This window comes from Phragmites australis, chromosome 3 (genome assembly GCF_958298935.1).
Source record: "Phragmites australis chromosome 3, lpPhrAust1.1, whole genome shotgun sequence".
NCBI lineage: Eukaryota > Viridiplantae > Streptophyta > Magnoliopsida > Poales > Poaceae > Phragmites > Phragmites australis.
This window is the reverse complement of record NC_084923.1, coordinates 36,416,597-36,441,264: the sequence shown is the minus strand read 5'-3', so window position 1 is coordinate 36,441,264 and position 24,668 is coordinate 36,416,597. Positions and strand designations below refer to the sequence as shown.

The following is a 24,668-nucleotide window of genomic DNA, read 5'->3' as shown; positions in this document are numbered from 1 at the left end:
AGCGACTACGGCAGCCACACCATGGGCGACGGCGGATCTGCGCATCAGTCGAGCCTCCATTATGCCGGCCATCAAGGTGATCGCGCAGTACGAGCAGGGTCCCCGAGCAGGGACGACTGGCCACGCTGCGGGTCGCCATAGCCGAAGCCATGCGCTTCACGGGGATCCGTCAGAGCATCGTGAACGGGTGGGAGGAAGGCGCCAGCCTCGACGAACAGCAGGTGAAGTATCTTGCGAACTGGGAGAGGATCTCGTGAGCGCTCTTGGTCGCCGAGAAGGAAGGCAGACGGGACACCGACGCCGATGCAAGGTACCCGAAAGACCACAATTAACATTGTGACGAGCCAGCAGCAAGCGTTGGACGTCGTCCATGTGCTTGCCTCGCCGTCGAAAGAAACGTGCCCCGTGTGAAGAAACAACCGGAAGAAGGTGACCAAGCAGTACCCATAATCACAAACTTTTTATTCATTCTGTGTTAGTACCGTTTCCTTGTGGAAGTTGTGGGCAAATTTGGAAATTTAGACAACATACGCGACCGTATTTGAGAAATTAGACAATATGTACCTCAAATTCCGAAATTTGGATTTCGAAAACTGAAATTCCGAAAACACCGTATTCGGCAACTGAGGTGCCGAATACGGCCAGTGCCGTATTCGGCACCTCAGTTGCCGAATACAGCCGGCCACCCATCCCATCCCCTTTTTCCCGCGTCCCATCAATCATTTTCACGTCACATCAATCATTTTCACCATTTTTTGCAACCCGTGGCCGGATGCATGCATGATTTTGGCAACCCATGATGTTTGGCACGGCCCGAGGAGAGGTGAATAAATGGAGTTCGTCAGAGAAGAGAGTAGCAACAGAGTAGAGAAGGGAGCAGCAGAGCAGAGAAGGGAGTAGCAGCAGCTCAAGTATAGAAAGCAGCAGAAGAGGAGCAACGCGATCAGCAGCAGCGGCAGTTTAATACTTCGAGAGCACTCACTTTCATACCGGTTAGTTATTAGATTACCTATTTAATACTTAGGTTAGTAATAGTATTTAGAGTAATTAGCTTATTTGGTTAGTCTGTTTTGAAGTAGATTAGTTCTTTCAGAAGTAAATTGTGATTGTTTAATCCGTTCAATTACATTTATTTAATTATATTAGTTTATTTAATTAGAGTACTTAGATTATACAAATTAGATTATTTAATTACATTATTATATTACTTAGATTATTTAATTAGAGTACTTAGTTTATTTAATTAGAGTACTTAGGTTATACAAATTAGATTATTTAATTTCGTTATTAGATTACTTAGATTATTTAATTAGAGTACTTAGTTTATTTAATTAGAGTACTTAGGTTATACAAATTAGATTATTTAATTACGTTATTAGATTATTTAATTAGAGTACTTACTTTATTTAATTAGAGTACTTAGATTATTCTCATTAGATTATTTAATTACGTTGTTACTTAGATTATTTAATTAGGGTACTTAGTTTATTTAATTAGAGTACTGAGATTATACAAATTAGATTATTTAATTACGTTATTATATTACTTAGATTATTTAATAAGAGTACTTACTTTATTTAATTAGAGTACTTAGATTATTCTAATCTGTTGTTCACCTATTTGTTGAACCATGAAGCCTTAAATCATTATCATGGCTCATGGTGGTCTTCCCGAGCTTCTTCAGCAGCGGTACGACGAGAACCATAGGGGAAGGATGATATTCACGGGACAACAGGTACCACGTTTATATGTGCTATTTCATTGCTACGAGAATTTTGAACTAACGCTGTACATGTATTGGATAACTCATGCAGTTGGGTCCGTTACGAGCCCGGAGTGTGCACAAGATTAAGGAGTTGGACCCTCGATTCCACGAGCCACTCGCACGGGCGGGACTACTACCTTTCGCTCTCATGATGGCCGGAGCTCCCATGGAGGTCAGTGGTAGGACACCTCTCTCGGCAATTGATGAGGCACTGCTCACAGGTCTCGTCGACCGCTGGCGTCCTGAGACACACACTTTCCACTTTCCTTTTGGTGAGATGGCAGTAACACTGCGGGACGTGGCCATGCTGACCGGGCTGCCAATCAGGGGTGCCCCGTTAATAGTTTCGCGACCCGCAAGGGAGCAGTGGAAGGGTTATGTTGCAGATAGGTAATTATTTGTTATGTAATGCACTTAAAATATTACAGTGCTATTAAAGCGTCATTGACCATCTGCATCTTATAGGTTTAGTGTGCAATACGACGGGAAGGATGCTGGCCTCTCCATGTCCTGGGTTCATGGGCTGACACAGTTCGGCCCATGCCCACTGGATGCGGACGAGAATACACTTATGCAACACTATGAGGTGTACTTATACGTCCTGCTCGGAGGCATCATGTTCTGCAACACGGCAGGCGATTATGTCATCCCACATATTGTATGGTTAGCAGCCCACCTCGCGTCACATCCTTATGAGCCTACATCTTACAGTTGGGGATCTGCAGTGTTGGCTGCAACCTACAGAGGATTGTGTGATGCAACCTAGCGAACAAAGAGGAAGGCAACCATTACAGGGTGCTTACATCTCTTACAGTTATGGAGTTGGGAGTACCTCCCGGTTTCCAGACCTTGGGTGCTCAAGTGCTACTACTCAGTTCACATCTCTGATGGCATTGCAGATGACATAAGGCCAACGATGGGGTATCGGTGGATTCATGCCAGGCTAAGATGGAGTCAGCAGCAAGACCATGGTAACTACTCCAGGGTGATAAGTGACCTGGACATCCTTAGCGCTGATCTAGTAGATTGGGATCCATGGTGTATGGCACGAGTAAAAGAAATTGCAGATGGTGGACTCCTGGCATCCTCTTGTAGCCGTGACGCAGACTTATGGTTGACCACATGCTTCTTGTTGTACATGAACTGCGTGGAAGTATATTCTCCAGAACGTGTACAGAGGCAGTTCGGGTACCGACAGGTGGTGCCTGTTCCAGCACCACGAGACGCCGGACGGGCGCACGAGTAAGTGTGTTATTGTATGTTGCCTTAGTACATTGGTTATCCATGTTAACAAATTATAACTGTTTATGTCACGTACAGGTGGAGCTCAAAGGGGGGCGGAGGCACGCAGGACTGGGCATCCAAGAATGCCGAGTACATACAGAGGTGGACAGAATCAGCTGCGGTGGATGTCATCATTACTGCTGGACAATACGACGAGGCCACATACTGGGACTACCTTGCTTGGTACCGTCCGCGCACGCGTGCCACCTTACTCAGCGGACCTGTACAGCCGGACCCCAGACCCTTCCCCGAGGATCGTGCCCGCCTACTTCATGTTGTGGTAAGTGATGCGTTACTTATATTGGTTTTCTTTGGAAAATCTCTGTATTACTGACATGTCCCTCATCTTATACAGACTGAAGAGGCGTATGAGATGCATACGCAAGCGGATCAACCTTTTGGGGAACCAAGCAGGTCATCATCGCAGAGGGATCGTAACCCTCTCCGGGAGTACATGAGGACAAGAGGATCCCGCTTCCTAAACGCTATACGTGGTCTAGGTGGGTGTGCCCCGCAATGGAGGGGGTACGACCAACATGCCATGGACCCGTCTCGTGCCTCCCACAGCAGGCAGTCCTCCCACAGCAGGCGGTCATCCAGTGCTCGTGAGGAACCCGTTCGGTCAGAATCACGACATACATCTTCAGCTTCGGCGCGTCATGTCTCATGTTCCGGTGCTGAGGCCGAGGAGTGCACGCAGCCTCCTGTGCCCGAGCAGGTTACGCTGGGTTCACTAGCACCTCTGGCTACGATGACACCTCCGGCTGCAGCATCTACTCATCAGGAGGACGTCGTTGACTACACGTAGCAGACCCCTTGCTGGAGCGACCCTAATGCTTTTGACTGGGGTGCTGCAATGCATGCGACAGCCACCTTCACTGATCTACTCGGCGGACAGTCCTCCCATGATCTCAATGAACCTGGAAGTTCACATTGGTACCAGCATGGCGAGCCTTCGGCACACTGGACTCCATCGGAGCACGTTCTAGGGCCGTCCACACTTCCGCACGAGGATCCTTCGGCATGGTACATGCAGAGCCGAGTAAGCGGGGCGGGATACACGTTCGGTGAGGTTCCCATAGGGCAGGCAGATGATGATGAAGACGACCAAGGGCACGCAAGGCAGGGGCCTGCGCAGGCTGCTGGGATGAGAGCCACATACCCGCCAGACGCTTACACGCCTGGAGATTGTGTGAGGCATCGTCGCCGTTGAGTAGCCAGGACAATTTGTCATGACACATGTATTATTGATTTTAATGTCGAGGTCATCCCTATTATGTCTTATTCACTGTATTGTTAATTTAAGAAATTCTCAGTACAGAGGAAACAATAGTAGTTGTAAAGCATAAGTAGCATGGAACCCGGTACAGAGGTTACACATAAAGAGCGAACAACAACAAACATTATCATGTACGATACGCCTAAAGAACATAATATCATGCCTTAAGGGAATAAAATATATAGGGTTACAATAGATGCTTAGGGCGAAGGAAAGTGGCAACGCAAATTAGCGTAAGAATTCCAGGTGCGATGGTCAAAGCTATCCGGGTAAGATGCTTGTCGTCTCCGAGGTGGTTCTGGGAAGTTGTAAAAATGAGTACGAGCAAATCCATCATCATTTTCAGGGTCATCGGTGTCCTCCGGAGATGGAAGCCTCGGAGGGCGGGGTCGTTGTGGCATGAAATCGTCGTCGTCGTCATCATCTTGAGGTTTCTCCGAGGTGGTACCACGTCCTATTTCCCTATCAGTTGTATGGCATCTCGATGTTGTGCGTGAACGTCCTCTTGCAGTGTTCCTAGAACTTTCTCCTGTATTTCTGTTCGAACGTCTAGGCATGGGGGGCATGAAATCGTCATCGTCTTCGTCCTCGTCATTATCTGGATGATTCGTAGAGGTCGCCTCTGTACCCCTTTGATTCGCTGACTGTCGTCGTTTTCTACGCGAACCAGGCATCACACCCCCGCCGAAGAGCATATACATCGTCAAGAAGTGTGAGATTTCTTTGTTGATCAACTGTTCGTCTTCCGGGAAAGCCTGACGCAGAAGAGGACTGTTCGAATCAATGGAAATAAGATAAGTAGGGTGACCAAATGTTTATATGACATACCTGAATATGGGATGCATACTGGTCCGGCGACATTACTATCGTTCTTTGCCTCCTAGAGAAACCTATCACAGAAGGATGGTCGGCCAGTTCGCGGACCCTCAGATACATTTGACACCGGTGATACAAGAGGTCCCTAAGGTCCTCGGTGGTTACACATTGGAGCGGCGCGGTTAACCTAGAACATATGGGTCTTGCATGCAATTTCACCACGGCTTGGATTATGTTGTTCTCCTTTAACGGATCATCGTTTCCTTCGCGCACAACCTGTAAGGAGGCATTAAGTGCTATAGCGATCGTTGCAGGTGTCCATGGAAAGCCTGTACTAGAGGATCCCGCTATAGATTTCTTGCTCACTGACTACCTACGCTCTGTCTCTGCATCAAAACACGGATCCATGAATATTTAAGAAACACGAAATAAATAAATAAAATTACATTTACAATACAATGGTCACTTCTTGTCTAAAGGGGTACAGTGCAAACCACATAATGCACAATAAGTAGTACAACTAACAGGTGAATAACATTTTACAATACAAAGTCTCTAAGACAGTTCAGTTTGACAGTGGGCTGATAGTTTACTGACGGGTTGGACAAGTCCTCCTGTCATGTCCAGGTTGTTTGCAAAGTTTGCACCTGCGAAGGCCATCAACAGCATCTGCTTCATCCATGTCACCTTGCAGCCTCGTAGATCTAGACCTTCCAGGATCTGTGCGTCGTGCTCGTGGATAAGGTACCCACTTAGGGCCCTCGATCGATTTGTAGTTGGTTCCGATGTTAAAGGACCGCATCTTTGGAAGCCATGTGCTCCTCAATGCATCGATCGTAAAGTACGGTGATACGTACTGTGATCCGTCATTGCCACCTATGTCCCTGCAAGCGGCTAAGACATGCGAGCACGGGATATGGTGCAGTTTTGGCTTATTGCATGTGCACTTCACCTCGTTAGGTCCAAGTTGACATTGCTGCACGGTGTCCCCGGCGCTATACCCTGAAGCATACCTACGGCGGCACATGACCTCAAAGTCATTGTTGGCCAAGTCGTAGATCCTCGATCGATGAAAGTGTGCCTTGCTCCTCCTTCTTGATATTATTTGCTCCACCTTAGGTGCAAACCGTGTGCTGCACTTCATAGCAGCATTACCACGGTCTCGAAAGTAGTCCGCCGTTCTGTAGAATGTGAGCTCAATAATGGCACACAACGGGAGGCCCCGTACTCCCTTCAGGACATTGTTGAACGCCTCCGCTATGTTCGTTGTCATGATGGAGTACCTAACATGGGATACAATAATTTTAGAATGGCTATTTGCATAAGAATCGATACAATATGATCATTGCAATTCTATGCGCTAACCTGGCACCATGAGTGTCATGGATAAGGGCCCAACGCTCCGCCGGCTTCCCCGCTATCCACTGGCTAAATGTACCACGTGAACGACTAACGATAGTTTGGCCCTCAACCATTTGCGCCCGCAGTTGATCCTCCCCTGCTTGCTGGTCTGCCATCATCTTGCGAGTGGTCTCATTTAACTCTCTCCATATCTCGTTGAACTTCGTCTGCTGGTTCTGAAGACATAGCCCTTTGAATCTCTTTACAAGCGACTTGCTGCGGTACCTTGTGTACAGGTTCGCGCCCAAGTGTCGCATGCACCATCTTCTCTCCACATCAGGCCATGCAATGGAGCAGTTTGTGCTATCATGCAGCACGTCCAACGCATGCAGAAGACCCTTGTTGTGGTCTGAGATGACGCAAACTCGTTCCCTATTTCCCACGACACGTGTCCTTACCAAAGTGAGGAACCACAGCCAACTATCATTGTTTTCACTCTCAACCATTGCAAAGGCGAGAGGAATGATCTGATTATTTGCATCCGCCGCCATTGCTGTCATAAGGGTACCATGGAACTTGCCGCTTAGAAATGTGGCATCCACGCATACAACCGGCCTACAATGCCTGAATGCTTCGATGCATTGTCCAAAGGACCAGAATAACCTAATGAGGTATCGGTCAGTGGTGCTATATGACCCATCATCTAGCCTGATCGGCTCATCCGCCATGGCCCACTGAGTCCCTGGATTCGTCATGGCAATCTTCTGCAGCAGTCTCGGAGCATTGTTGTATGACTCTTCGAAGCTTCCAAACAGCATCTTCAACGCCTTCTGCTTCGCTCGCCACGCGGTGTGGTAATTGATAAGCATGCCAGTCTTAGTGTGGACCTCCCCCATAATCGATTTTGGCGACAAACAAATTTCTGTGCCAATAAGCGTGATGAGGAGTTGGGCTACGAACCTCGCATCAACGGCGTGGCTCACATTCCTAATAGCCTCTTCGCTGCATGTATGTGGGGTGTGTCTACTGATCACAAAATAGTTCTCATATTTCGGCTGATGTGCTCGTACGAAGTAAGGGCAATTCGGGTGCTTCGTACACCTGACCTCATACTCTGTAGGGTTAGACCGGGCGCACTTGTGGTCCCTTCTTGTTATTACAGCATAGTTGCTAATAAAGTGGATGACCTCCCCTCTGTTACGAAACTGTTGCCCGACCTGAATGTCGCTATTCTGGTATCCCCAGTTAGATAAGGTGTTATACTCAACAACGACACACTCCAGGAGCCCAGTACCACGAAAGTACTGGATCGCCGGGACCGGGTCATCATTGTCAGCAGCTTCTTCATCCCCACTACCACCGTCTTCATTATCCATGCATCCTGCATCGACCTCACCAGGGTCCACTCTACCTCCCTCTCTACTGGAACTGCCCTCCCCGACATGCCCTCCATCCTCTTCATGCATCACCTGCTGGCTTGAGCCTTCCACAGTGGTTACTGCATCACCTTGCACCAGTCGTGACACTATGTTTATGTACACCGCCATATCAAAGTTCTCCTCCAATGCCTTGCGTGAGTACAAAGCCCATGCATTGTTCCTACTCATCTCGAACAACGTATGGACAATGACCGAGCTATTTGGAACAAGCCGCGGCCGTACACCCTCTAAGACAACAGTATGAGACTGCTGGTTCACACGCAAAAGGCGCATAATATGTGATTTCAGGCCATCTAGATCAATAGGTACCTCAACCGAACTCTCTATGTGCTGGCAGTTCTGAATTGTTACAAGTCTCCCGTGCAAAACTGTGGGACGTTCTCCATAATAAATATGAAAAATCATACCGTATCTCCTAAATAAATATACATGTAATAAATAATAAGTACAAAAATAATACTAATTAAATAGTGCAATATACAACTAATATGCATCTTTGTTGCTACTGGACACTATCTTCTACGGTTCTACCAAACCTAAGTGATTAAACTAATTAATCAAGTTAATTGATTAATTATATTACTTTAATAAAACTAATTACCTAGATTAAATCACGTAAATTCATGTTACTATATTAAGTAAAGAATCTAATCACACTTACTAATAAAAATTATATAACCCAACTAAATCATTAATTTAAATACTCTAATTTACCAAAATAATATAATTAATCAAATGTACTTGAATGAATTTAACAATATACTGACGAAATGACTAATATACTTCTGAACGAACTAAGAAAAATCTAATTACAATTACTAATTAACTACGTAATCTAAAAACTTACCTTAAGGAAATTGAGCGCGGCTGCTGCTCGCGTCGATCCTCTCCGGCTGCCCCCTCTGCTCGAGCTGCTTCTCCTAGCGTTGCTTCGCTGCTGCTCTCTTCTCTCCACTGCTGCTCTCTTTTCTTCTCCCTTCTCTCCACTGCTGCTCTCTTCTCTTCTCCCTTCTCTCCTTTGCTACTCTCTTCTCTTCTCCCTTCTCTCTTCTGCGAGCCAGGGCTTTTTATTAAGCGCAAAAGCAGCATCCCGCTGGCACGCACACACCGAAAGCATCGACAGGACGTGAAAGCGACATGATGCACTGAATTCGGCAACTGAGGTGCCGAATACGGCACTGTGGGTCGTATTCGGCACCTCAGTTGCTGAATACAGCAGAGTACAGGGTGTATACGGTAACTGAGGTGCCGAATACGGCCCACAGTGCCGTATTCGGCACCTCAGTTGCCAAATACGGTGTTTTCGGAATTTCAGTTTCCGAAATCCAAATTTCGGAATTTGAGGTACCGAATACGAGTGCTAGATTTGCAAATACGTCGATATGTTGTCTAATTTCGTAAATACGGTCGCGTATGTTGTCTAAATTTCCAAATTTGCCGGAAGTTGTGAGCATGTGCGTCTTTGCCCTATGTATCGTCCAACAGTATTGCCCATCCAACAATACGTCTTGTCCACAAGTGGTCCAAGAAATGTATTTTCCATTAATTTACTCCATCTCCAGTGTTTCCTTACAGTTCAGGGGATGGTGCCGTTTGCCCATGTGTTTGGAACTGACTACGTGCAACTGAACATAAGCACACATAAAAACTTTGTAAGTACTCATGGTACAAAAATATAACCAGATGGTCAATATACAAGCAAGAAAAAAAAAGATAAACTTAGCATGCAAAAGATGTGTGTAATTTTTTGGTACAGTACACAAATTATTCAAATCATTTGTGAATATTTGTAAGTATGCATTTACTAATGTTGTACGTGTATAATTTTTTGAGAATTTTTTGTGTACACAAATGTATGCAACCCTAAAGTGGGTTCATATTCTAATTAAAAAAGAGGTAAGATTATGTCGACGAAGAAACTTAAGTAAATATGTACATTAGTTTATATATGAGAGTTATTAATAAAGTCTAATGTGAGTTGAGTTGAGTTTACATGAGCTTGACTATGTATGATTTTGATTATGACTAACCGAAGTATGATAAAAATGGGAGTTGGAATTTTGTGCTTTGAAGCCAAGAAAAATATATACACTGGATAATCCGGTGTTAGAGAATTTATACACACCGGATAATCTGGTATTCAGAAGATTTCACACTGGAGCATTTCAACTTAGAAATGAAAATCGAAGAACTCACCGAATGATCTTATGTTAAAGAGAAGAGCACACCGGACTATTTTCCAGGAGATACTTCAATGCTTGTCTGGTGGTTATACACACCGAATGGTCCGGTGATGAGTAGGTGTGAACACCAGATACTTCACCGGAGCATTTCACATAGATCACCTTTGGTTCAATGGAGAGAAGAGTTGTGCATACCGGATGGTCCGGTGCACAGAATAAGTGTACACGGGAGGCTTCACCAGAGGATTTTTTTCAGAAGGTTTTCAGTGCACAAAGGAGTTGTATACACCGAATGGTCCGGTGATCGATGGTGTGAATGCCAGATGCATCATCGTACCTTTTTTCTAGAAGGTTTTCGGTGGAGGGAAGATGTGTACAAACTAGATGATCCAGTAATTAGAGACTGTACACACCGGAACATTTAGTGTTCATAATTTTTCTATGATAAGATTTTTCAACAGAGAATTTTAATTTTGACTAATTGGAGATGGAGTTAGAGAAACGTGTGTGCTTGTCTTGTGATGTGTAGGTGATAGATATAGCTTGACGATCGATGGTGGGATGATCGGGGCTAAGCAGAGTGCTTGCTGCCAGACGATAAAGGGGGTCAGGCGGAGTCAAGGATCATCCTAGCTATACACGTGGAGAGCAAGAAAAACAATAGAAGGTGGATGAACATGGTATGTTAACAAAGTCAAGCGAAAGAGATGTCAGTATAAGTGACAAGGCGGCCCGATGGATCAGGAGCGAGAGAGATTTGTCGGCGGTCAAGATCGAGGATGTAGTACAAGTGTCATCATCGAGAAGGTTCTTTGGACATCAAGGAAGTTAGGTTGCTTGGAGAGCAAAATATCTATAAAACTTGGGCGGCAAGAAAGAAATCTAGGACACTTAGGGGGTAAGGAACCTCCCAAAGGCATGTAAATAGAGAGGAAGGATTGAGAGCCTCTTTAAGCCAGCCATTTGAGAGCATTTGGGAGAGAGTTCTAGGATTTTAGAAGAGAGAAATGAGAGCTTAGCATATGTGTTTGGTGAGAGCTTTGTAAGCTAAAACATTTTGTAATCTGTTAAAAATAGGGTGTTCCTCTACAAGTGATGAATATTGTGTTTACTCTTATACTCGTGTTCATCTCCTTATAGTTTTCCTGTTTTGGCTCCCTTGCATGATTGCAAGTTTTTTAGTTTTTGTGGGGATTATCATTTTTGTTGAAAATCTGAATTTTTTTCACTGTATTGGAGTTATTTTTTCTTATTGCTAGAGGGATAAAAATCATATATGAGTTGGTCTTGAACCATCCCCCACCTCTAGATTCATCAACTTGGAGAGTTTCTTTACCCAGTGTCTAGTTCTTTAGATCTAAGTGTTTCTCCATCTATTTGCACGTTTCTAAGAGCTATGACACTTTGATTGATCTTCTATGGAACCTAGGGTTCAGATTATCCATTGTAGCTATGGTTTTTCATTAAGATGTGTGGAGTAGTTTATTTTATCTTGATTTGTTGCTTCGCTTTTTTATTTGAGGTGCGTTGAGTGAAAAATTAAGATAGTCCATCCAATAATTTGATGAGACTCCTATTCACCTTCCTCTAGTCGCATTTCTCTGTCATACACAAATGTCTCATGTATGGATCCTAGCAAGTACTTCACTGGCAGTTATTGCTTAAATCACTGCACACATAGTCACTAGTCTGAGTCACAATGAGTTTGACAGGGTTCAACACCTTTGGACTGTTAGAGAGATTTGATCCACGTGTCTTTCATGAGGGCAGTAACCAAATTAAGGCTAGGCATTAGAGCACTTACAATCAAGAATATCAGAAGTTTGTGTAAGGTTCTGGAGAGTCTTTGGATGCTATGTTTGCGAGGTTTGATGGGACTATGAGCAATCTTAGATCTATTGGGGTTTTGCCTTATTCTGATCATGAGATGGCAATCAAACTTTTTTATGCTTTTGACCGTAGCATTTGGGAAGTGAAGATCTCTAGTATTGAGGATTCATCTAGCTATGATACCTTGACTTATGATGAACTCTTTAGCAAGCGTAAGTTCATGGAGATAGCCAAGGAAGCTAGGATAGATCTAGGAAATCCCCTATTTTAGAATATGGTATTGGTTTCAGGATCCAGTAGTGGCAATTAGGCAGTGGGTGGTTTTTCTTGTGCTAACCCTTCACGCGGTTGTTTTGCTTTGTCTTCCTTGATCTCTATTATAGAAGAGTAGGTAGGTGGACTCGATGATGAAAATATGGCGTTGATCATGAAAAAATTCACCCGCTTCTACAACAACCAACGAGAATGGATGAGAGATGATCCTCGTGCTTGCTATAAGTGTAGTGACACCATTTATTTCAAGACTGACTACCCCAAGCTCAGGAAGAAGGAAGATCGCAACCACGACCTTGACAAGCCTTAGAATAACAAGAAGCTCTTCTTAAAAAACCATGTCAAGATAGCCAAGAAGGCAGCCAAGGCAGCTTCACAAGCTTTTGTGGCGGCGCTCAGCGATATTAACACTTCCTCAAGCGAGGTTGAGAGCTCGGAAGAAGAGGAGTAGCCCATGAAGAGCAAGAAGAAGAACAAGAACTTCACTAGTCTAGGCTTCATGGCAGGAGAGAACAACGACCCCTAGCCTGATTCGCATGAGGTACAACCATCTTATTATCAGCTTTCTGTTAAGGTAGATCGATTAACTGATGCGCTAGTTAGTCAAGATAGGCTGGTTCGTACTGCGGCTAGAGATGTTAAGGAACTCAAGTCTAAGCTAGAGTGTTATTGTCTGAGCTTGAGTTGCGTAGGTCTAGAGATAAGGATGAGAAAAAGGAGTGCAAAATTTGTGTTGTTGTCATGATAGAGCTTGCTAAGATTCAGACTTTGCATGCTCAAGTTGCCAGTCGACTTGAGACTGTTGAAAAGAAGCTTCTTAGCAGGAGTCTAGACCTACTTTGTTAGGCACTTGCAAACATTGCCCTTTGCTCGTAAAGGATGCTAAAATAAAAGTCAAGTGTATTTAGGAGTTAGAGTCTAGATTGGAGAGTGATGGGTGTTCTAAGGATGTACAACCAAATTGTTCCACCTGCGTCATCTTTAAGGATAAACTGAACTAGGTAAGAGAGCAAGTTCAGAAGCTCATGGCTGAAAATGAGTACATTCTTTCTCTTGTGGAGAAGTTGTCAAAAGCCAAGATCAAAATGGATTTGATATTGGCCAAAACCAAGATGTGTGCTGATGTCACATCACAAAATCCGAAAGCATATCATTAAGCATAATCATGCATCATGAGCATCATATTTATTTGTTAAGCATTGTTGATCATTTGTCATTTCTAATGGTGCTTGATAATTGCTATGTATTTTGGAAATACCCGATGTAGAAGTTCTTTAGTTTAACCTCTGCTTATGCAAGTGGGTGAACCCTTTTAGAAAGGTTTCCTCTCTTTTTTAATCGTGTCACAAAAATTCCTAGATTTTTTGGAGCTTAAGTCACCTCATTTGGACTAATAGAAAGGGGAGAGAATGAATAGAATTTCTAGACAAATACTTGCCTCTCTTGTATGTGGGACCCACCTAAGCTAGATGGCCCCACCACCTTCACCTCCCTCTCTCAAGTGCTGCAGCAGCCCTTCTCCCTCTCTCTCACTCTCATTCTCTGTTGCTCTCTCAACCAGCCAAGAAGAAAGACAGCAGCAGCCATCTCCCCTCTCTCTCAAGCTCTCTCTCATTTCATCCCCAAAATCCCACCCAAGGAGCTAGAAGCAAGCTGTGCATGTGTTACCATTGTTTTCCCCCACTTTCTTAGTTTTCTTTCCATCCAAGAATCTCTTGCATGCATGGAGTTTTGAAGAATTGCAACTCATGTTCGTCACCATTTTGTTCTGAAATTTTACCAGCACCTTGTCTTCCCTTCTCCAAGCTTTCCTTCGATTCTTCCCCCAAATCAACAGCCACAAACCTTGGGAAAGCACATTGGGTAAGTCTCCTAGGTTTTCCATGTGAGGATGAACAAATTAGTTGGCATTTGGATCGGATTAGTGGGCTGCAATCGAGGAATGGCGAAGTAGCATCGTGTTCTTAAGACATTAGAGATAGAAGGAAGGTTTGAATGAGTAGAGCTAGTGATTCGAGTTAGTGGAGTGGATAAATTAGGTTTAGAATCTATGTTTTAATGCCTATACATGCTTATGTGGGTTAGGCTTTAACATGCAAGTTGAATCAGTCGAAGAATCATCAAAAAAACTCGCGTTCTGCTGGAACCCGGAGACTCTGGATCACAACCTGGACGTTTTAGGTGATCCTAATCAAAAATACCCAATGACCCCACCCGAAGGTTCACCCGAAGACTCAGGAACCCGGAAGTTCTGAGTTCAATCCGGAGGTTCTGGGTGATCCTAACCAAAAATACCCGAGGACCCCCACCCGAAGGTTCACCCAGAGGGTCCAAGTTCAACCCAGAGCATCCGGATTGTACTGTTCATCAAGTTTTTTTTTGTTTACTTTGTTAATAGCTTATAAATTTCATAATTAATTCATGCAAACTCCAAAATTACGAAACCAGTTGCGTTAGCTTCGTATGAGTATAGCTACATGTTAAAAATGCTAGAACTCAAGAAAATACTTTTTGATAATTAATCAATTAATTAAATGTGTTTCAACTTAATTAAATCATGGTTAGTTATACCATGAGCCTATGTGCTTCAATTCGAGTGTTTCTTGCTGCATTATGTTCATTACCCAGTACCACATCCCCATTAAAAGTTTGTAGCATTTTCATAGCATCTCTTTCATGCTCATCATTGTATGCGTTCGTTCTTAGTGAATGAAGAACCGGAGGGTAACGCAGACGTGATCGAGGGCAATCCAGAAGGTCTTTCCCTTGCTTGTGAAGCTGATCAACAAGGAAAACATCCAAGCATTTTCATCCCATTTACTTTGGATCATATATTGTGTCAATCGATAAGTTATGCTTTATGTATGTTTCATGTCAATTAGTCTTATGTTGGGTTTTGGGTTAGATCCTATTTGTTGCATTACCCTCCCTTGATATTGTTTATCGCTTCATCCTCTGTAACCTGGGTTATTCATGTCATATAATGGTCTAACTTAAAAAGAATGTGTTATGCTATCATGACATAAGTCCTTAATAGAAGTTGAGTGGTGGTCCGGCCATCATTCGTGAGCTTAGGGTTTACTTTATATCACAGAGATAATGATGATGGAGGATTGTGTAAGTGAGTGAGGATGAGCCGAGATTCGGATGGGCAATAGGGATGGCTCGAGAAGGGAGTCTCGGATGCTATAGGCCCATTTGAATCAATTAAGCACCGTCTGTTGTTGCAATTAGCTTTAGCACTTATCTGTACTTACCAAGTATCCGTATATGGGACGAATAAGCCAAATACCTTACGTAGCTGTGATTTTTTGGCGTGCTAGTCTCTGGTGTTGTTGACATAATAGGCTTGGAAGGGGTATCTAGTTTGCTATGGGAGTAGTTCTAGATGACCCTCACATGCCGAGACACATATTCAAACGGTTGGGGCTTATTTGGGAAAATTTGACATGAGTACCCTTTGTGTGGACCTGTGTGGTCATGCAAGTCATATGGTCCTCAAGTCGTGGGGTAATGGAGTATCCTTGCAGTTTTTAAAAAAGTTTGAATTGCCACGCTCTCGGTTATAAGCCCACTTCTGTCCATTTGCATCAATCGTAGAGTTCCGGTTGCGGTTGTAATGGTATGTTGGGAAATATATGGTGATGTTGTTGAAGTTTTGATACAGTTCAAGTAATAATTATGGTATGGTAATGATCTCAGGATAGAAAGTTGTTTATGGTTAGGTGTAGATGCTTACACTTGAGTCAAAATTGCTCTTGCATATGAAATTCACTTAACCTTGTGACTAAATCTACGTTAATTATCCAAATTGCATTCTCTTTGGAGTCAGGCTATTTATAAGTGCCCATTATGGATTAAGTCTTCGAGTACCTTCGTACTCACATTTTTCGTTTGCTTTTCATGTGAGCAAGGTTTAGTCTTTGGCTACTTTACGCCTATCGATGTTGGCGATGGGCAGGAGTAGTGTCATTCTACTCAAGTGTTGTTATTTTGGGGTGGCATCTTAGGGCAATAGCGCTACCCATCTTTTGTCCTCATGTAAATTATTCCGCTGTGTAGCAACTCTAGCAAACGTTCGAGTTATGTATTTTGTTGTAAAGTTTAATCCATTTAAAGACTTATAACTTAATTTAATTACTTGCTCTTTATTATGTCATGTGATGATGTGCTTGTTGTAAAGGTGTGTGTTCTAATCCTGGAAATATACACATGCCGGGACAACTGGGGTGATATTCTGGTTAATCGTGTAGTCATGATTACACAAATGATGGACTTCATGATTAATTAGAATATTATCTGGACGGTTTCTCACAGCGTGATATCAGATCTTGGTTTAATAAAGTAGTCTAAAAAATACTTAGGATGAGATAATAAAACATGTCTACCTCCCTAAGACAACCCACTAAAGTTTATCTTTAGTTCCTAAGTCTTTGCTTTATTTTATTCCTCATCTTATCTTAGAGCTTTTCGTACATGTGCTTGTTGATAATCTGTTTAAACATGATCTCTAACTCACCTCTTTCTTAATGGGTTTTAAGTTAGTGGATTTAAGAATTATGTAATAGGGTGTAGTTTCTTTCGTGAGCTTTTGACGATTAAGTTTAGCTATATTATGCCCTATGTATAAGACTTGTATGTTGTACCTTTATGTTGTATCAGTATCGTGACGTATAATATGTCTTTCAATTCGGTTGATTGTTATTTATTATTCTGTCATTTTATTTGTATTGCATCGACGAAAAATGTAAGAAGGTAAAGGACGCATCCCGATGGCAGTAAATATCGAGGGCTCAACTAGTGCGAGATAGGGGTCTGGTATATCTCGTATAGTGAGAGTATGAGAAGTGAATATGTTAGCAATAACATATGAACATCCACCATACGATGATAGTTATGGTCAAATACTCATGTGACGATTACATGGGGTGTCTCGTAAGGCTATGGTACGTAATGTTTCATACATTGGCAATAATATATAAAACGTGGCTTGCGCGGCAAGTTGTACAAGCACCGTTCACGCAAATATTTTATCTTCTCGCGTGAAGTGTGATGATTGTTGTGTCATTACATGCATGCCTATGATTTTTGATGCTTGTAGGGAGTGATGCACTCCAGAAAGAAACCTGTAGATAGGGATCGAGCATGCTTCCTTCATATCTTTCTTTTTTACACATTTACATATAGTGGGCTTTAAGGAACCCGACCGTATTCATGTTGAATTATCATTTCCTTGTCGTCTAAATTCCTTTTCGTTATCTTCCTTGCCAAGATCATGTCGTCACTAATCTTGGAATTGACGGCAAGATGAGGGCCCATGACAATTCGGGTTCTAACGAGAACAATCCTGTGTCACCTCCGCCGCCGAGCATGGCGGATGTGCTAATGCAGATCGAGCAGAACTGTCGAACGTAGACCATTTTGCTTGAGGCTTTGGTGCGCAACACGGCCACTCAAGGAGGAGTAGCCAGACGCCATAATGACTATTAAGACTTCCTTCGTACTAGTGTACTAGTTAATCATGTAGACCATTTTGCTTGAGGCTAAAGGTGGTCAAGTGGGCCGGGTCAAATGGGCCGGCACAAGGCACGGCACGGCATGACGGCATGGGCCGTGCTTGGGTCGGAGCCGCGGCACGACGGGCCGGCACAGCACGACCCGTTTACCTGTTCATATTTTTGTAATATTTTATATAATTTGTTTAGATCTAATACCATATAGGATATATGTTGTAATGGTAGTGTGTTTGATTCCCAAATAAAAGGTCAGGTGTTCAATTCCGAGTGAAAGCAAGTTATTGTGATTTTTTTTTCAATTTTCTGTGGGCTGACGGACCAAAAAAGGTCATCGAGCCTATCGTGCCGCGGGCCGGCACGACACGGGCTGGTCTTAAATGGGTCGTGCCTGGGCTAAAGTCACGGCACGTGGGCCGGCACAGCACGACCCATTTAGCTAACGAGCCTAAACGAGCTGTGCCTCAATGGGCCCGTGCTGTGCTGGGCTGGCTGCCCATTTGGCCACCTCTGCTTGGGGCTTTGTTTTTCTTGAATTTGAGTGGTTTTTTATCGAATTAAAGCGGTTTTCGATCACAAATGAAATACGAGAAATACTGTCGGTTTTTGGTATAATTTGATTGGTTTTTGGTACAAATCGAGCGGTTACCAAATCGTCGATTCGGTAGGTTTTTACTTTCGATTTACAAATTTAACCGACTAAATTTGAACGAATTCTCACCAAATTTTAAATAGTTTTTCACGATATTTGCGAATTTTGAAAAATCACCGACGAGCGATTTCTAAACTTCAAACGGTTTTGTGAACCTAATGGCAACAAGATATGGGCAGCTATTGCTTGAAAAATCAACAAAAAAGAGAAAAAAATGTTTGGAGTCCTGATCACAATCAAACAGAAGCTAGCCGCCATGAGTCGAGCTGCTTCGCTTCTCACTATCAGGTCGCAATCAACACGCAGCAAGGAGATAAGATGAGAAGATTCCTCCATCATCGCTTTTTTCTCGTTCCAATTGCTTGGAACAATATTTGTTCCTGGTCGCGAAAAAGATCTTCAGAATCTATTTACGGCCGCCATGTGGCGCGGCACGGCGAAAGGCGGGGAAAGTTGCGATCCATCGAGCACCGAGTTCAACACCACATCTTTATGCTATGGAACACTATGAGAAACTTCAATGCTTGGCCCTGAAAAAGGGGAGAAAATTTTCAGTGCTCCTAAAAAGGATTTAAAAATTCGAAACAAAATTAGGCCTTTAACTGTAACCTTTTTCAGCCGTTATCCCATCTTGATCAATGAGTGCCAGTTAAGTCAGTTAAATTTTGTTTTGGACATCGATACAATACATGAAATGTGCTTTTGTCATTGACTTATGTTAATAAAACACAGTTAAATTTTAACTTTGTGAACCACTTATCGAGATAAATCTACATAGATCATTTTCATGTGTGCAATTTGAATATTCAATAAGATATCAATGCTCAAATTTACACTTTTCTCATGCACCACATACAGTCACTTATTTTTTTAACTGGACAGTGTGTACGTTGAGGATCTATTATTTCGGTGGTATTAAACATTATTTGGTAAAACTTAGAGTTCAATGTTGTAATGTGTACATCACTAGGTTATATCCTACTATCCTAGTGTACAATAATACCGTAAGGACACTATGAAGATACAGGAGTAAATACACATCATGTTATAAGGGTACATCTAAATTGATAATGGAGAACAAAATTTCAGCAGCAGTACAACAACAAAATATTTGCTCTGTGAACACTTCTATTCTGCACAATGGAAACTGCACAAAGCATAAAACACCAACAATTACAGTTTTTTTCTGGAGTTTTGAAGCTCTTGAAAACTCCTCATTTGCTTGGCATCTATATAGCAAAATAGAAGCAAAATTTTAACCGTCTCAACTACTCTCAACTGAAGAATTGAGAAGGTAAACTAAAGATGAGCATGGGCAGAGGAGATTACCCATATCAATAGGCAGCGATCCCAACAGTACCAACTAAACAAAAATCAAGCTGTGTTAATACAATATGTTAAGGGATCGATCCGTGTGACTTGATAACTCTTCTGCATAGTTCTCAAAAACGGGGGAATTAAAGAAATGCCCCTTGTTATTTCATCAGCTTTTCCTCTGCTTCATCTTGCGGGTGCAGTTCACTTTCTTATTTTTCATACTTGTCAAAAGATCAGCACAAACTTGTCCTTTACAGTTAGTTATCCTGCCAAGAAGAAGAAGAAATTAGATAAACTCCAGTATACTAAAATCCATTCACAGATGAAGACACAAGAGATATATATGTATGTATAAACCAATTGACTATTATGCTGATGGTGACAAACTAAGCTGGGCTCAATACAATTCACTTGCAAGGTCAACTGCATATAAGCTAGAACGACTTAACTCTTGGCGTATGTGAAAAAGTTCCTGAAATTTGTTTGCAAAATAAAATAATCTCGCACCATTCGAGCTGCCTTTTTTTTTTTTCAATGGACGAATAAGTAGAAAAGGACCCTACTGTAATGTCCAACCTTATCCTATCAGATTTTTATTTTCAATACGGAATTTTGTTTGCAAAAGTGTCAGACGGCACGTAGTTTTCGTATGGTACCACATTACCGGATTCGCATCCTTGGCAAAGTCAGAGGTGCTACAGTAATGTACAGTTGATATTTGGGTGCTACAGTATCGCTCAGTATTATTTGCATTTAATAATTTACAGTACCTCTGTGACCCTAATTTGCATTTAATAAACTACGATTTACTGTCAAAAGATGCGAATCCCACGTTACCACGGGGGCTTGCTGAGCTAACTATAAAATGAGCACGAAATGTGACCATAATTTACATTTAATAAAGCTTACGCATGAAACTACGAACTGGAATAAATCACCGTGTTTGTACTTAAGAAACCTTTTCGGGCCATTGTTTTCGGACTGATAAGTGCATTTGTTTACTTTCAGTGTTTTTTTGGGGTTGCTACTTTCAGTGTTACTCCACTAAATAAAAGCTTTAGAGAATCTCATGACAAAACGTCAGAACCTTCCTGACTTCCTCTCCTTTGTGATACTAATCATTGGGCCAGAACTGTGCAAAGCCAAGCTTCTTTCTAGCCCGTCCTTTTTTACCCATATAGCTTTATCCTTTACTGATCCTATTGATTAAAAAATATAAATTCGTGTATTGTGCTACAGACCAAAAATGTTCCTTGTATCATGGCAAATTGAGCAATGCAATGTAGTAGCAAACGATGGAGAGTTCTAAGTTGTATAATTTGTTAGCACACATCCATCAATCTATGTTATGAAAGTACTCCCAAAATAGCCAAGCTAGTGGCTACTTTTTTTTTTTTTCAATTACAAGGTGACGCATAGATGGGTAAGTGCGCTATTCTCACACATCTACAGATAATATCACTGAAAGCACACGTGTGTACGTAATTATAAGCACCAGAATTTAAACACTAGTGCATAAAATTGTACCCTTGTACTTCCACCACACACCTGGAGGTGGTTCCCAACCGTTACTCTGTTTCGGTAGCAGAGTGGCATCAGATTCATACCTGGTCCTCAGTTTGGAGCGCTTTCAGGGTGCAACACTCCATGAAGCGTTGGATTTTGCTGCACGGCCTTCACCCCCAGCGGGTAATGCTGCCCAAACATCTCAGAAACTCAGCACAGAATTATACTACTACGTTTCTTTCAAAAAGAATGCCAAAGCTAATTGTCAAAAATTTATGTGTTGGAAACAGGACTACTGAAACGCGTCGGACCTGCGACGGAGTCGGCTGCAGGTGGTTGACGCCGAGGTAGTGCGCGTAGGGCTCCGTTAGGCCCACCGCCGGCACGTGGCTCCGGTAGCCCGGCGAGAGCGGCACCGGGTTCACCGGCGCGTTGGGCACGACCGGCTGCGGAGCCATGAACGGCGGCATGGACGGCATCGGCGCGGCGCCCATCCGCGGTAAGTACTGGTGCACGCCGGGGAACATCATCGGCGGCGCCGCGATGCCGCTACCCATCCACATCATCTGCAACGCCCGCCAAACGTTTCGGTCAGTCGTGTATCGTGGCCATTGCTATTGCCTAGAGTTCACTGCACGGCGAGGAGGATGCGGCCACTGACCTGCAGTTGCAGCTGCAGCGACTTAAGGTACTCGATGGCCTCGTCCAGCATCGACGCCTTGTCAGTCTGCCCATGGAATACAAGGAGATTAGAAACAAATGTTCCGAAGATTATGAAGTGATAATGGCGTGGATTAGTGCTTGTCTAGTGCTACCTTGTTGCAGTGAGGAATGAGCTCTTGCAGGGCTCTCATCTTTTCGTTGATCCTGTCTCGTCTCCTCTGCATCAGAAACAACACATCAATGTCGGAGACTGGGAGTATGTACTGCTTACTGTCCATTATCCAAGAACGAGATTCAGGGGATCCACAAGAATCACGCACCCTCTCTGAGAGGTTGTGCACTTCGGCGGCGCGGCTCCTCCTCGCCGTCGTCAGCTTCCGCGGCGGCTTGCGCGCTGCCATGGCGGCGGACTCAAACTCGGCGTCCTGCATTGCCCCATTTGCTTAAGTAAATATTGGATCCAAAATAACAAAACTGAGAAGTGCAAAGCAGACCTCGCTGGGGCTCTCGGAGTCCTCGGTGTCGAGCCGCTTGCGCTTGCTGCTCCGATTGCTGGTGCTCGTCGGCTCGGTGGTGGTGGTGGCACCGAAGCAGTAGTCGGACGCGAGCCCCGGCGCGCTCACCGCGCGCTGCACCAGCATCTGGTTGCTCCTGCAGATGCTCGATCCGATCGCGTTCAGCATGGACGACGACGCGCCCGCCTTCCCCGCGCTGCATATCCGGACCAGCTCCGACAGGTCGCCGGCGTCGTCGCCGCCGTCTGCCAGGCTCATCGTCTGCTGCGTGGAGATGGACATGTGCGTCGATTTCGGCGGCGGCATCAGGTCGCACGGAGCCTCGGACACCGCCAATGCCCCGTCCTCCAATGGAACGTCCCTGCAGGACTTGCCGGCGGCTGCGGCCACCGGTGCAGCCACTGGTGCTTCGTAGAAGAACTCCGAGAAGACGTCTTTGTCGAGCGAGTCGGCCAGCGCGAACGGGAACCACATGCCCGCCTCGTCCTCTTGCGCCGCCGCCGCGGGGACTGCAGCCGCCGACCCCGCCGTCTTCTCGGGCCTCGGCGGTACCTTCCTATGGGTCTGGTTCTGCATGACGACATGGCCGTTGCACCATAGCAGCTCAATGAGGTCATCGTCTTCGCTGCAAGAACGCAAAACCAAGCAAGAGTGTCCCTCTTAAGAGAGATCAAAATAACCTAAAAAATAGCCAAAATAAGGCAATTCAAAATTTATACAAGTCCCGCTGTTCATAATTCCTCGTATCTTACAGAGCAGGAAGATGCTGAGGTGAGATCCGCTTCTTGCTTAGCTGGGACCATTGGAGCTGCCCTAAAGACGAATCAATTAAGGAATCAAAGTGCGAACCCGAGTGGCCTGGAGTTGTCTCCCATGTTGCTCCAATTAGTGACGAACTGGTTCATCGCTCAGATCACCGCAACCATTGATGATGATTATTCGTTTCGGTTCAGAAGAGACGCTGAAAAAATGAGACGGGGGGAAAGGAAGCGCAAAAGAACATGAGCTGCAGGAATCAGAGGAGACTGCATGGGAACTTGAGAGGACAAACAATTCTTTATGCAACTTCCGTGTTTCAAATTATTTTTATTCAACTTCCAATGGAAACTGTAAATAAGGCTTGCAAGTATATGTATGTGGCGCAGAGCATCAGACAGAGCTAACGAGGGAAATAATCGATCAAATACTAATGTTCTATCCAGTACATGCTTTTGAGCTAATGAACAAAAAAAACAAATTGCCAGGTCAACAAGGGTTCAGGAATTTGGAAAAGCAAAAACATCTAGACTCCGAAGTTAAGAAAAAAAAAAGGAAATGGAAAGGACGAAGATATGTGGACACCACAGAACCTACCGGTCATCTGTCTAACCTGCGGGGGGGGGGGGGGGCACCTGCTGAAGAACAGCAATCAAACACAACGAAAAGGCATGAAACAGTAAAAGGTTCTTTTTTAAAAAAAACACTGTAAATCTATCTAGCATGAATACTGGAGATCAGATCCTTTATAAATATCATATAGAACATTTCCCTATAGTAAAGTAAGATTATCCTTTGATAATGAACGGATGAGATTGAAAGATTCACATCAGATCTTTCAGCCAAATAAAAACAAGCATGCCCACGCAGGGTAGGACAGAACAAGCCGGAAACGAAACAAAAGCGGTGAATTAAAAGCCAAAAAAACAAGAAGAAACAAACAAGGATCGAGAAGCAAGAGAACTAACCTGGCAGGTTCCAAGATTTTATGCCCAGCTAGCTGTCTCCTCCTCGTCCAAAGCTTCCAATCCTGCTTCAGGGAGCAGAGAGCAGCAGCTCGAAGTGTGAAGAAATAAGGCTAGAGAGCAGCAGCTCGGGCTATCAGCAGCGCAACTAGTGCGAAGGTTGAAGAGGAGGCAAGGGGGACCTGGGCGCCCGCGGTTGCTTTTAAGCTGCTGTACAGCAGCATTGCGGTGCGGCTGAACTGAACTGGATTCCTGCAGACAGAGACGGAGAGATGGAAAGGAGAGGGGGGAGGTGGGGGGGAGAGAGAGAGAGGTCTGGGCGCGTGGGGGCGAATGATTAGGCAAGAACGAGATCGAGCAGGGCAGGGCCTCGCAGTCGCATTTGCACTTGCACTGCATGCCGTTTTGTGCATCGCGCAGGAGGCCATGTGTCCCGTGAGATTTACCATTTCGAGTAACATATGGCAGTTACGTGCGCGCGCCAGGCGGATGACGCGGTGAAGCTGGCTGCTATTGGCCGGAACCGCGTCGTGCGTCCGCACGCTCTGCATGCCGGTGCTTCGCTTCGCCG

At 44.1% G+C, this 24,668-nt stretch overlaps 4 protein-coding genes across 9 annotated transcripts; 1 reads left to right on the top strand and 3 right to left on the bottom strand.

The window, feature by feature from the left end:
* The first annotated feature begins 673 nt into the window (after nt 1–673).
* Nucleotides 674–4,539, top strand: LOC133912928 (uncharacterized). The gene is made up of 6 exons (XM_062355911.1): nt 674–992; nt 1,637–1,735; nt 1,815–2,155; nt 2,231–3,007; nt 3,086–3,329; nt 3,405–4,539. Exons 4-6 carry the CDS (start codon nt 2,682–2,684, stop codon nt 3,855–3,857), a joined length of 1,023 nt encoding a protein of 340 aa, XP_062211895.1. The 5' UTR covers nt 674–992; nt 1,637–1,735; nt 1,815–2,155; nt 2,231–2,681; the 3' UTR covers nt 3,858–4,539.
* Nucleotides 4,529–5,268, bottom strand: LOC133910686 (uncharacterized). Its single transcript, XM_062352996.1, has 2 exons — nt 5,157–5,268; nt 4,529–5,083 (listed from the first exon to the last, which is right to left on the bottom strand). Exons 1-2 carry the CDS (start codon nt 5,262–5,264, stop codon nt 4,529–4,531), a joined length of 663 nt encoding a protein of 220 aa, XP_062208980.1. The 5' UTR covers nt 5,265–5,268.
* Nucleotides 5,269–5,326: 58 nt separating this feature from the next.
* On the bottom strand, nt 5,327–6,869 carry LOC133910685 (uncharacterized). The gene is made up of 3 exons (XM_062352995.1): nt 6,510–6,869; nt 5,871–6,427; nt 5,327–5,331 (listed from the first exon to the last, which is right to left on the bottom strand). The coding sequence occupies exons 1-3, from the start codon at nt 6,800–6,802 to the stop codon at nt 5,327–5,329; spliced, it is 855 nt and encodes a 284-aa protein (XP_062208979.1). The 5' UTR covers nt 6,803–6,869.
* Nucleotides 6,870–18,540: 11,671 nt separating this feature from the next.
* On the bottom strand, nt 18,541–24,393 carry LOC133912926 (transcription factor PHYTOCHROME INTERACTING FACTOR-LIKE 13-like). 6 transcript variants are annotated; one of them, XR_009908926.1, is made up of 10 exons: nt 24,101–24,393; nt 23,226–23,337; nt 22,356–23,001; nt 22,182–22,286; nt 22,014–22,079; nt 21,861–21,925; nt 21,510–21,774; nt 21,300–21,387; nt 19,705–19,958; nt 18,541–18,905 (listed from the first exon to the last, which is right to left on the bottom strand). XR_009908926.1 is itself a non-coding variant. In XM_062355907.1 (9 exons), the coding sequence occupies exons 2-8, from the start codon at nt 23,279–23,281 to the stop codon at nt 21,307–21,309; spliced, it is 1,284 nt and encodes a 427-aa protein (XP_062211891.1). In that variant the 5' UTR covers nt 23,282–23,337; nt 23,730–23,752; the 3' UTR covers nt 18,982–19,958; nt 21,300–21,306. The 6 variants fall into 6 exon arrangements, 5 of the variants coding, with proteins under 5 accessions (XP_062211891.1, XP_062211890.1, XP_062211893.1 ...); XM_062355907.1 differs by lacking the exons at nt 18,541–18,905; nt 24,101–24,393 and adding an exon at nt 23,730–23,752 and having other exon boundaries at nt 18,982–19,958; XM_062355906.1 differs by lacking the exon at nt 18,541–18,905 and having other exon boundaries at nt 18,983–19,958.
* Between the last annotated feature and the right edge of the window lie 275 nt (nt 24,394–24,668).